Raw genomic sequence first — 12,660 nt, 5'->3', positions numbered from 1 at the left:
AAGCAAACACAACCGAAACTCTCCTCAGACCACATGGCATGAATGACAAATTATCCTTTAAGGAAGGTGCAGCACATACACGGATGCCTAAATGTGCAGGAAAGACAGAAAAGGGATGAAATTTAGACAAATAGTTCGAGCAGCAGAAGCAGATTTGACGTTTTTCTCCAACCAATCCCGAATTCGGATATACCGCTGCACCAACAGTAGCACTCTGTAGCTCTGACTCAACTTTGCGACTTGAAAGGGAAAAAAAAGAAAAAACGGAATCATCAGCAGTGACAGAAGTCTGGCTAAGAGGGCTTCATGGTTTCTCTGATCCATACTAATCAAGCCCCCGAGGGGTGAGTGCCTGTCGACGCGACAATGAGGCTCATTCAGGCCGGTCGGTGCTGCTGTTGCTTCTAGCGCGGGAGTTCAGCTCAGGTAACGCAGACAGTCCTCGGGCCTGTCGCTGCGTTTGTGTGTTTTTTGCTGCATGCACACGCTTGAACGTATAGAAGATGCGAGCAAGATCAGCGGTGAAAAAGCACATGTGAGAGTTCGTTAAAGGCAAAAACAGATTGAGTGATAGTCGCAGGCCTTCTGTGCAGAGCAGCTGATTGGACGAACAGCCCCTTTGACGTGCGCCTGTTTTTATCTGAGAGAAAACCAGAGGTGCAGATATCAAACTGTGCAGATATATTTGTTTACATGAGAACATGCAGCGAATGCTGTAAGACCCCGCGGAGCTGAGCTCACTCCTTACCGTGCCCTCCTCACATTCACCTCTGACATGCTCAACACGCCTTGCATCATCCCGTGTGAGAGCAACATGCGCGTGTGCGTGAATCATGTGCATGTTTGCCACAGCCTAATGTGCAAGGCGTGACTTTGTGAAGGGGGAAAAAAAAAATATTCTGCAGCTAAGTAAACAAGATAAGCAGATCACGGCAGAAAATTTGGATTTCTGTTTGGACTATGGACCAATTTGGACTAGATCTTAAGATGTATGTCATACTGTTAGTAGCCGTTTTTAGCATCAGAGGATTCCTCACAGCCAGAAGCGCCCGGGTTTTAATTCATCGGCCGACTGGGGTCTTTCTGCGCTGGGTTTGCAGGTCCTCCCTGGTTCCCCCGTCTTCCTCCCACCGTCCGAAAACATGCTCGTGACCAGCTGGTGATTCTAAATTGGCCGTCTCTCTGTGTTAGCCACGCGATAGACTGGCGACCTGTCCAGGGCGTGCCCCACTTCTTGCCCAGTGGCAGCTGGGATAGACTCCAGCCCCCCCAACGCGAAACGTCCAGAGGACAAGCGTTTACAGAAAATTAATGAATAAGTGAATTCTGCAAACAAGATAGGTAATTGGTCAAAAAAAATCCACCAACTGAATGAAAAGTAATCGCTTTCTTCATGCACAAACCTCAAAATGAATGAAGCTTCAAATGTGTCCAGGTTGTTTTAAATTATCGGACAATTATCAGACAATTTGAGTTTATAGTAAAAGCAGAAACGAATACTTAAGGCCTCACTTACTGTAAAATATCCCAAGCACACACAAAACAAAACTGTCTTTCTGTCTTACAAACCATCTGCCAAAACAAATTCAGTCTTCACATCACACCTGGAATCGGACAGCTTGATTAACTCAGCAGAGACTCTCTGCTGTTATTCCAGTAATTCGGCAGGGGATCTGGTGCCACCCTTTGGGAGTCTTTGGAGTGTTGCTGAGATTTACCGTCTTCTGCGCTGCTTTCTGACTGACTTCTATAGTAAATCTGCCAGGAATGTGTATGTTACGGGTGGAAACAGGGAACACTATGTCCTGGAAGATGGGGGAAGAAGGGGGTGGAAGAGGCAGCAATGAGGGGGGTCTAGTGCACGCCTGTTACATGGGATCCAGCCAAAGCTGCTTTTTGTTAGATGCTTTGTGGTGTGCGTTGACTACTCTATATCAGTATAACTGTAAGATAGTGTGAACATGCACGACGGATATCCTACCACGTGGAGCCGCATTGGGCTTTAGGCGTTTTGCTACACCTGCAAACAGTGTTGCACACATTTCCTGTGTGCATTCAGTATAAAAATATTGACAAATTGGATTATCTATTTGTATTTTTCCAGTTTGATATAATGTTAGAGGCTAAACGCAGATTTAACATGCTGAGACCTGGCGTCCTCATATGGGGACATTTGGTTTTAGGCTTTTTGCAACTGATTCTGCTTCATTTAGACCTGTTGTCCCCATAAGGAGGCACTTTTGTGTGACATGCACTGGTAGCGGAGGGTTGATACACTTGTTTATTTATGCTAATTAACTTTTCTAGTATGATATGACGTGTACATTTAAGAAATTCACAAGTACACGTTTCAGGACGTTGGGATTCCAACCCTCGTTTCCAATTTTGCTTTTGCTTTAAAATAAACAGTTTTATATTTTTGCTGTAAACAGGTGACTTAAATTGTAATATACAGTAAAACAATCCATGTGTCCATATGTGTATATATATATATATATATATATATATATATATATTTTTTTTTTTTTTTTTTTTCAAAAACTACTTCCAGTTCAAATTATGCTTATTTTTTATACTTCTTAGGTCCCACTAACCCCAAATACCTAAAGATCTTAATCTTACTTTAAAGAAATTCCCAACAATGACGTCATGGGGCAAAGGTCTTGATTTAAATGTGTTTTTTCTTAGAAATGAAAGCTCTCTCTTCATGCATTAGTGACAAAAGCGGTAGTTTTGACACCCCAGAGACGAGTATGGCAACACACTATCTTATTACGACGTAAAAATTCTTAATCTCTGAGACAGCATCCTAAAAATGGCCCAGTGTTGCTTCTGGGAGAGTCACCACAGGAAAAAGGCACCAGTGTGTTTTACCGACACTGTCCCAGAGCGACACATTTACCCGTAATGGCTCCAATTAAAGCCTTTTCCACTATTGCAACAGAAAGTCCAGTCGTTATTTCTCCCGTTTATAATCCGCAACCACAAGTCCAGCGAAACTTCGGTACCATCTACTGAGACATGATTTGTAACGTCGCCTCCCTGTAAATCACGCAAATGACCTCTAATGAATCACAGGCCCGTGATGTCATTTTTGTTACTTCTCAGAACACGGCTTATACAAATGATTGAATCAATAAATGCCTCAGAGTCACGTAACAAGCCCCCAGCGCCACAAACTCCACCACCACCGCCACTGCCTCCATCCTCCTCTTTGTTTTTCTTTTTGTCAGTGACATATATGTGCATGTAATCGAGCTCTGCATTGGAAGATTAGAGCTGCAGCATCCCCCCCCCCCCCTCCAACCCACCCAACCCCCCGTCTCAACATACCATCTCTGGTCTTTGTTAGGAAGTGTTGCCTAACCGCACGGTGGGTTTCAGATCAACGCGCTCTCTGTTTCTTGTAAAGCGAGAGATGCAGCTAAAGAATGTCTCCCCCTCTCCCTCTCTCTTTCATTTACTAACCTGGCACTGCTGCCAATCTGCCTACGTCAAAGTTTTTTTTTTTTTTTTTCCTTCGTGTGTGGTCTGTTTTTCGCCAGTTCGCTGGAAATGTGGCGCGTCACCCTCCAAAACCAGGATGTTTACATGGCGAATGCTTGGTCAATAAATTGAAACCAGGAATTAGTAAGAGAGGGCTGAGAAGACAAAAAGAGGCACTGTCCCCCACTGACCCTCCCCGATGAGTGTGTGTGTGTGTGACTCGACGTCTGTTGGATCACCACCGCGCTATCATTAAGATTTTATCTGCTGATAATGTGCTGCAGCCCTCCTGCTCTGCTGCTTCCACCATCACCGGCAGGAAACTGCCTGCGTATCCAGGAGAGGACGACAGCTGTCTCGCACTCTCGTATTCAATTCACACACAGAAAGCTGCAGCGTGGTCCCCTTTGGGAAAAGTGGCCCTGACGTAAACCTCTTTTGGGCGTGTGTGCACCTGCTGCAGAGAAGAAGTCCCCTAGAACGTCAATAAATCAACACAATATATTTTTTTAGATGATAGTAATTGGTGTTTAAATGTATGAATGGAAAATATGTTAAATTAAACTGGGAAAAAATATTACCTGAGATAAAACTATTAGTTATATGATTTTATCCTCTCACAGATGCAATCTTGGGCTATAATAATAAATAATGGGCTGGAATAAAAGCACCTTAGTTGCAGCTTAATCCTCTATTAAATTAATTTAATGTTTTCCAGTCCAATCTACTAACTGATTGGATGATCTGATTAGTGTTCTTGTAAATACTTAAATTGGAATCCAACCGGTTTCAAATGGGCTGAAGAAATATTGTGTTTGTAAATGAAGCCAGTTAATCGTGAATGGACACAATAACAGGAGCACCTTTCCACTTTCCAGTACTGCTGATGTAGCTGATTTAATGACTTTCTTGTGTTGCCTTTCTTCTCGTATGGAGGGTATGAATTGACGTCACTGCCACCCACTGAGTGGCAGAAACACGGTGACGAGACCGGGGTAAATGTCTGTTATCAGATTAAAGGAAACTGGACTCAACAATGATTCATGATGAATTATTATGAATGTGTAAATGTGGATTAGCCTCAGTTTCCGTGACTTTGAGGTAGTTTGAGGTCATTTCAGTTACGGTAAATGTAGCTAAATAAAAGATGCTAACGCTAAGAGCTTTAATCCATCCTTTGATCCATTTATTTCTCTTTTCTTTGGCTTTTCAAATCTGTTGGTTCGCTCGATCTCACAACAGCTCTTCACCTTTTTTAAAATTTAGACGCTATTAAAGCCTGTGCTTCAAACTAATGTTGCTAATCTCCATGATCAACTGTCACTTTTTGACGCTCAGTGCCCGTAACCATGGAGACGTCGGCTTGCTGTGACATCACTCTGTCCCAGCCCTTTAATGATATGACTGCACATTTAGGCTTTTTTTGATTTGTTTTTTGTATTTACTTAAAACGTTTTTCATTGATATGACTTCTCAGGGTGCGTATTTTTCTGACCATCCAGGAAGCATCACGCTGGTGGAAGCTCACTGAATCGAACTGAAACAAACACAGAACGCGCTGACCTCATATCCCTCCCTAACCCTCGTTTGCCTCTGCAGCCCGTGGGCTCTGCCTCTCTCAGCTGGAAAGTACATGCGTTAATGCTGCTGTGTGTGTGTGTGTGTGTGTGAGTGAGCGCAGTAATGAGAGCGGACATGTGTGTGCATCTGGACTGTGTATGTTCATCTGTGTGTGTGTGTTTTCCATTCTGCTCCTGTAGGACACACACTGTAGGTCTGATCAGAAAGACCCTTGTGTCAGGGTGGAGGCAGTGGAAATCCCCTCTTATATATTGCATTGTTAGTGTGTGTGTGTGTGTGTGTGTGTGTGTAGACGCTTGGATTTTGAGTCCGCTGTAGCTAAACTAGCATGCAGCAACCATGCTTCTTCTCCCAAATCAAGCGAGAATGCAGTTGCTTGTATTTGCAGCAGATCATGAACCTTTAGACGGATTTGCCACGCACCTTTTTAGTTTCAGAAAACTTTTATTTTCATTTGCAGAAACTGTTAGAAGTCAAAAGGCATCAAAAAATTATCAGTCTGTGGAGTTTGTGAGTAGCTGAGGTAAAATTCCACAAAACACAACGCCCTAATTTGACTAATCTTCTCGCACCTATGCGCCCTCTAGACGTGTTTGCCGTTCCAGCGATCCTGTTTGTTCTTCATTATTATCTAGTCTCACTGTCTCACCGCGATGTGGTGTAAGCCCATTTCGTGAATTCACGATCAAACCGACTTCGCTGATCTGCTCTAAAGAGAACTCTCAAAACGCAGCTAAAAATAACAGCTTTAATCAAGTTTAGGATTTGTTTTGTTTGACTCCACTCGTGACGCTGACCGAGGTAGGCTGCTCTTTCAGCTTCTTACAGTCGCCGCCTTTATTGTTGAATTATTGAGGAATAACTGCTTCGACTTTAAGCTCATAAATCTTTGTTCTTTTATTCGACCCCGCTGGTAAACTGGGTTGACTGGTGGTGGTGGCGGCGTTGGCCTTGCTTGCCAGCGGGCCAGGGATCAGAGTAACGCTGTTATACAAGCGTTATAGTTAAGTGGATCTGGCACCTACCTAGATGTTGGATTTGGTGTGTGGGGACCCGCAAGAAGTTGGTCTTGTGACCAGTTTTTTGGGTCTTGACTCACTGAACCAGATTTAAAGACCTAGTTTTGTGTGTTTTGAAATTCCTGGAGGTGGTTAAGGATCCAATCGAGCTGTTAAGTTTTTTCTCGCTGACGCAGCTTCACTTCCACAAACAGACCTAAACACATCTGTGTTTGTGTTGCTTGTGAGATCAGCTTGTGTTGGTCAATGCACGCATTAGAAAATTACGCCCGCTGACAACCTTCGGTTACATCACAAGGTACACAGATCGGGCATAACATTATGACCAGCTTCTAAATATTGTGTGGGTCTCCAAAACAGTTGGGACTCATCAGAGAATGGACACGGGCCTTATGAGGGTGTCCTGTGGGGTCTGGAAACAGGATGTTGTTAGTGGGGGGCCTTTGGGTGTTACGGGTTGAGGGGAGGGGCCTCTGTGGATCATATTTTGGATGAATGGTGTATTTCCATTCAGTGTTATGCACCAAACATGTGTAGTGCAGCACTTGACTCCTCACTAAGAGCTGCAGGTTCATTACATAATGTAACTTTAACGCTGTTTCTGATGAAAACATTAAATAAACATTAAAAACTTATACCTTAATTCAAATTCCCAGATATTTTCTAATGCGATAGGGCTTATTTTGCGTCTGTCTCCTTTGTGCTAATGTTGACTAAGATTTTCAAAAAAAAATACCCCACCCACATTTAAGTTTTTCATACGTTTTCACCACACAGGTTAAAGTTTGTTTTGCTCGAGTGTGTAGCGACATTGCGTAGGCCAGCAACAAACAGCGAGGCGTATCCAAGGCAGCGAGCGGGTTCCTTGCATGAGTTTAAAAGTTCAAATGAGAAAACTGTTACAGGAAAAAGGACTTTTCTGTACTCTTCGCAAAAAACACCAGCCACCTCAAAGACGGTGGAAATACTGGAAAGCCACATCTCGAATAAGTGTAAACCGTTCCAGCATCAGACACTTGTGGCGTTAAATCAAACACACACACACACACACACACACACACACACACACACACACACACACACACTCCTTCTCTTTCTCCCACACTCCTCTCATCGGAGCGAGGGAAGGCTGTGGGCAGAGCGCCAGGTGCCTCTCATGTTTGGGAGAGCAAACCGGCTCGTGTCTTTGATGGCGAGGAGATCAGAGCCGGGGACACATTCTACGCGGCCGCGCTAAGGTCACCGCAGTGCACACACCCCGCTGCCATGTTGTGCTCCGCAGCTAGGAGACCTGGAATATACACAATGTAGGGGCAGCAGACGTTTGTGCACGTGTGTGTGCACGTGTATGTATGTATGTGTGTGTGTGTGTGTGTGTGTGTGTGTGTGTGTGTGTGTGTGTGTGTGTGTTGGTCCGGCCCCACCAGCCAACTCATCGCACATCCTTTTTTTTCTTTCCAAGACGGACTCGCTCCAACATTTACGTACTGTTGTAGCTGTGTGAAAAACAGCCAAACCACAAGAACAGGGTTGGAGCACTGACTCTTAGTCCGTGCAGGAACATTTCTGCCTTTTGTTTTGTTTTTAGTGTAGTTCTGTGTCATACTAATACTTACTCTTTTTTTTTTCATATTTATCTGTTTATCTAAATTTTCTTCACTTTCATTCTCGATTTTTTCCCCTTTTGCTCAACTTCTATGTTTCACTTGGAACTGCAGTCACCATTTAAAGCATTTTCCTGCAGGAAATGGTGCATTACAATTGACTGATCCACAGTGAAGATAATCTCGAGCTTTATTCAAAGATCTGCTGCTGTCCTGTTTAGAACGAAAATGTAAATCGTGGTGTCCATATAACAGACGGATTAACAGATTTACTGTCCACACGCTAATGTGCTATTTACATACAAAAAAAAGGTATAATGAAAGGTATGATAAGGAAAAAATAGGCTAATATGCTAATGCAGCAAATACCAGCTTAACAAACAAACGACGGTTCCTGAACGAGAAATGCTCTGAGAAGCCTTCTGTCGAAATTAAACCTGAACCAGTTCCTGTAATTGTACGTCTGGGCTGCATTTGTGTCAGTGCTGTGGTTGAGCCTCCATCCTCCTGCGTACTCGCTGCACATCAACAACCGCTCGTGTCTTTAAAGCATCACTTTTAGCTTTGGTTGCATCTATGTCTCCGTCGCGAGGGCCAACGGCTCCCGCCCGCCAGAGACGTTAAAATAAATGTTCTAATCTGTCGGCAATCACAAGCGATTAAATATTGTCACTTTTTTTTTTAAGTGTGCATGCATTAGTGTGTGCACGTATGCCCGCAGAGCGTGAGCTGAGCTATTTGCCCGTTGCTGAGGGCCTCAGACTGAAAGAGGGGAGGGGGCATCAGGCACATGTAAGCACAGGGAACGTGTGTGACAGAGGTCAGGAGCTAGTTTTGTGACAGCTGCGAGTTCCACCGGCTCCACACAGCTACACCTCCTCACGATGAAGGAGCGCTGCAGCCGAGTGCCACCACTAACCACAACACCCCCCCCAACCCCCACCTCACCCCCCCCACCCCCTCTTCGGTAGCAGCGGCAGCGGCAGCCCCGAGCGGGACCCGTGGGTGGATGTTGCATAGGAGCGTCCGGGCTCCATGTGCGCCGTCTGTTCTGACTGTGTGTGTCTCTGTGTGTGTGCCGGCTGTTTGTTGACAGATGAGGCGTACCAGAAGCTGGCCATGGAGACAATGGAGGAGTTGGACTGGTGTCTGGACCAGCTGGAGACCATCCAGACCTACCGCTCTGTCAGCGACATGGCCTCCAACAAGGTAGGAGAAGCTGTCAATTTCTTTTTTTTTTTTTTTTTTTTTTTTTTATATATATTCTGATGGCGACATGTTTGGGGTCTACGGGGAAACTCTCAAATCTGGGCAGCAAAAGGATTCTGCAAGGAGCATTTACCCTGGATAATAAACACATGAACTGTACACAAAATCCAAAGATCCTGCAGCTGGACTTGGCCTGACCCCGGCAAAGTAAACAGTATCACTAGTCTGAACATACAGCCATGGAGGAGGAGTTTGGTTTGGTAGAAGGGTGGGGTGGAGGGGGGGGCTCCAGAGAGCGCTGACCGGATTGAGAAGACCGGTTTCAACTGGATCTTACTCATCGGCTGATTTGTGCCTAAACAAACGCGAAAGCTCCATTATTTTGAGAGCGCGTCTCGTCTTGGGCCCACCGTCGCGGCCCCGTTCCCACACGTCCCGTCGAACGCGTTTTCACCGTCCACTGGTTCCTCTGCCTTCTCTTCTGCGTCATTGAATTGATTGTGTGTGATGTGCAGCAAGGTTCAGTTCCTGGTTCTTTATATAACTAACCCTCTTCGCCATGTTACTCAGTGACTTAGCATGATGCAGCATAAGCAACGTACGACCCAGAGGCTTATTACTTATTGCACTAAACTCACTTGTTGAATGACAGGTGCTATTTTTGCCCTGTAAATCATTATGAAGTGTAACGAATTTACCCTTTAATGACTCAAAAGTGAAATATTATTATCAGGATCGCTTTAATGGTGGCAGTGTGAGGGTTCTTGGGCTGGAAATGATTTATAAATTTTATTTGCGCAAAGGACAAAATATTAGAAACACACTTCCTGATGGAGGCGCTGCAGCAGCTGTCTGAATTTGTCAGACAATAACCTTGAATGGTGGAACTATTTTGAGATTATGATCCATCTGATAAAAATGATTCATGCAAAGTGTCATTTGCGTGTTTTTATTTATTTATTCATTTGGTTTTTGGGTGCACATGTGGTCAAATGGTCAAAAAAAGAAGAAGAAGAAGTTATAGAAGTGGCTGTAGCATCTCTTGCGTTTTCTATTGCACATCACCTGATTAGCAACTTTTTCCACCGTCCACCGGTTATTATTCTCTTTCTTCTGTGTCACTGACGGTGGGCGATGTGCAGGAAGGTATGATTCCCGGTTCTTACATAAAGAGTCGGGGAGACGACAGAGAGGGAGCCGTCTCTTATTAGCAATATTCCTCGCGTTGCACTCGGGCTTTAAGCGTCGTCATTAGCTGTGTGACACCGTAGCGTTTATCATTAGATCCACTGCTATTAGAAAAAGCAGTAGCGAAAGACGCACACGACACGCATGAACCAGCAGCTCCTCTTACTCTTCCTGGTTAGCGGTGGTCCCACTTCTGTATTATGTGACGCACTGAGCGTTGCTGTTCTATAACTGTCCCAGTTGGGCCTGCTGCAGACTTTACGCTGAGTGGATTTCATGCATATCCAGCACGTTTTGCAAAATAGTGCAGTTTGAGGATTTGTAAAAAAAACGGGGAAGAACCCGACCCCGTTTGCTTTTTAGAGAATGTCGTCTGTTTTCTAACAGTGGTTGATTATAAATGCATTTTGTGGCCATGTGTAGCCTGTAGACAGTCGACTAGATCCTTATATAGCTCAGTAGAACATCCAGCCTTAGTAAAATGACACATTACAGCGATCAGGCATAACATTATGACCCACAGCATATGAAGTAAACAACATTAAACATGATCTTGTGACAATTTGATGTTCTGCTGGGAAAACTTTGGACCTGTGGATGTTACTTATACATATAGCCCCCGCCAGACCAGCCCCCCACCCCACCCCACCCCCTCCCGCCCATAACGATAACACACTCCTTTATAGCAGCCATCCCCAGTAGGATACAGCCTGAAACACGAAAAGCAGCACAAGGTTTGGATGCCAAAAACAAAAATTAACAACATCCTGTTACCAGACACCACAGTAGACCTCCCCCCTCCCATTAATGTCCATGTCCATTCTCTGATGTGTCACAACTGTTTTGGAGACCCACACAATATCAGGTCATAATGTTATGCCTGATCGGCGCATGTTGTTATGGAAGTTGGCATCTGATACAAGTTCCGATTTTTTGATCAGAAGTTTAACTAACTGGTTTATACGTTTCATTTCCTGGCAGCTGGGTAAAAAAAAAAAAGAAAGAAAGAAGTTACATCACGTGAGCGGAGAGGAAAAACTTGTTATTTCTCATAAAACTGGACAACAGGATGTGAAGGATCCCGCATTGGGTCAAACACAATAAACTAGAGAGGAAGAGAGAGAACATTTATGTGTGCGTGTTGAGGGGGGGGGGGGTTGGATCTTGCAGACCCCTGGGCAGAGTGACTCTCTCTTCCTGTCTCCTTCCTGACCCCCCACCACCGCCACCGTCTCCCCTCCTCTCTCTTTCTCCCTCCAGACGACAATAGACATCCCATACCAGCACCGGTTCGGCTGTTTAATACTTTAAGTTTATTCGTCAAACTGCGTCGGTCATGTGGACACGCATCCGGCGGAGCCGACGGTCAGCGGCAGCGGGCTCACGAGAGGGTGACTGAATCAAAGAATAAACACTGTGATCACTTTTTAAACACGGGGAGGGTGCAGCCATGACACCGGTATGACACTGGTGCGTTCGTACTAAATAAAAATTCGTCAAACTTTGAATCACGTTACTGGCTTCTTTCACACTTTGGGTATGTTTGAGTCTTATCTAACACCAGAGTGTGTTTTTAGCCTTTTTGCAATCACAGAAAATTTGGCAATCAGTTATTTAGAGTTTAGATTGATTTCAGGAGCCTCGCAAACTTACGAAATTCCCAAATATCCCTGTTAGGAAACAATGAAGGAATAGCTCTGGCCTACTATTCTTCGCCCTTTCAGAAAGTGTTACCAGAAACTTACCCGCTGAGCTGCCAAGATAATCAGATTTTAGCACCGTGCAACAACATCAGCTGTCAGTGGTTCCACTCGAGCAGATTGTTCTAATGGAGAGGTGTTAAATTATATCGCTTCATCACAAAAAAAGCTGAGAAATCAGATTTGTTTCTTTGATGTTGCGCTCTAATAATGATTTTTTCGGGTGGAAAGTGGCCAGGAATGTTAGCTAGGACGGGTCGGTGAGGTGGCACAGTGTGCGTATTGTGCATTCGTGGGCCCTCTATCTTCAATGTGACTTTTTGCTAAAGCCCGTGAGTGAATGCCTCCCGACACGTAACCATCTGTGGATAAAACACTGATAAGGAGCCCTGCGTCAAACCTGTTTGTGTCGTACGGTATGTGTTTACTGCTCGTGTGTGTTCGCACGTGTGGGAATCTTACTCTGTGACTCCTAAGCAAACACACTACACAGCTACGTTAATTAGACCCTACCAATTAGTTAACCGGCCGCATTTCAGTTGGAAAAAAACTCAAGCCAAGGGAGAATATGAAACACGAGCAGGAGGGAGGTGAAACCTAAGAAGCTGCTGCCGCACCTCCAAGGTGAAACACAGAGGACTTCTAGTACGTGACTGTCCTCTCTCCGTTATGTGTGGTCGGCTTAAATGGGTCAAGGTTTGTTGTGAGTAGGAATATTTGTCTGTGTCACCGCCGTATATCACCTGTTATGTCCAAACAGAGCTTAAGTAATAGTTATGAATGAATTAGTTAATTGCTTGGGTCACATAAAAAAAAAAAAAAAATCTTGAAAACCACAAGTAAAAGTAAAAAATAGGTATGTTAGGTAAAATA

At 44.5% G+C, this 12,660-nt stretch overlaps 1 protein-coding gene across 4 annotated transcripts in view; it reads left to right on the top strand.

Annotated features, from left to right (window-relative positions):
- The window catches only part of pde4ba (phosphodiesterase 4B, cAMP-specific a), a 181,419-nt gene that overhangs the window by 151,683 nt on the left and 17,076 nt on the right, over positions 1-12,660 (top strand). For all 4 annotated transcript variants that reach the window (XM_047588340.1, XM_047588342.1, XM_047588341.1 and 1 more), the window contains one exon: positions 8,787-8,899. In XM_047588340.1, the coding sequence (XP_047444296.1) occupies positions 8,787-8,899 (113 nt within the window). The remainder of the gene's footprint in view (positions 1-8,786; positions 8,900-12,660) is intronic.

The sequence above is a fragment of the Mugil cephalus genome, chromosome 6, assembly GCF_022458985.1.
Source record: "Mugil cephalus isolate CIBA_MC_2020 chromosome 6, CIBA_Mcephalus_1.1, whole genome shotgun sequence".
Taxonomy (NCBI): domain Eukaryota; kingdom Metazoa; phylum Chordata; class Actinopteri; order Mugiliformes; family Mugilidae; genus Mugil; species Mugil cephalus.
The sequence above is the reverse complement of the archived record's forward strand: the minus strand, read 5'-3'. Positions and strand labels throughout refer to the sequence as shown.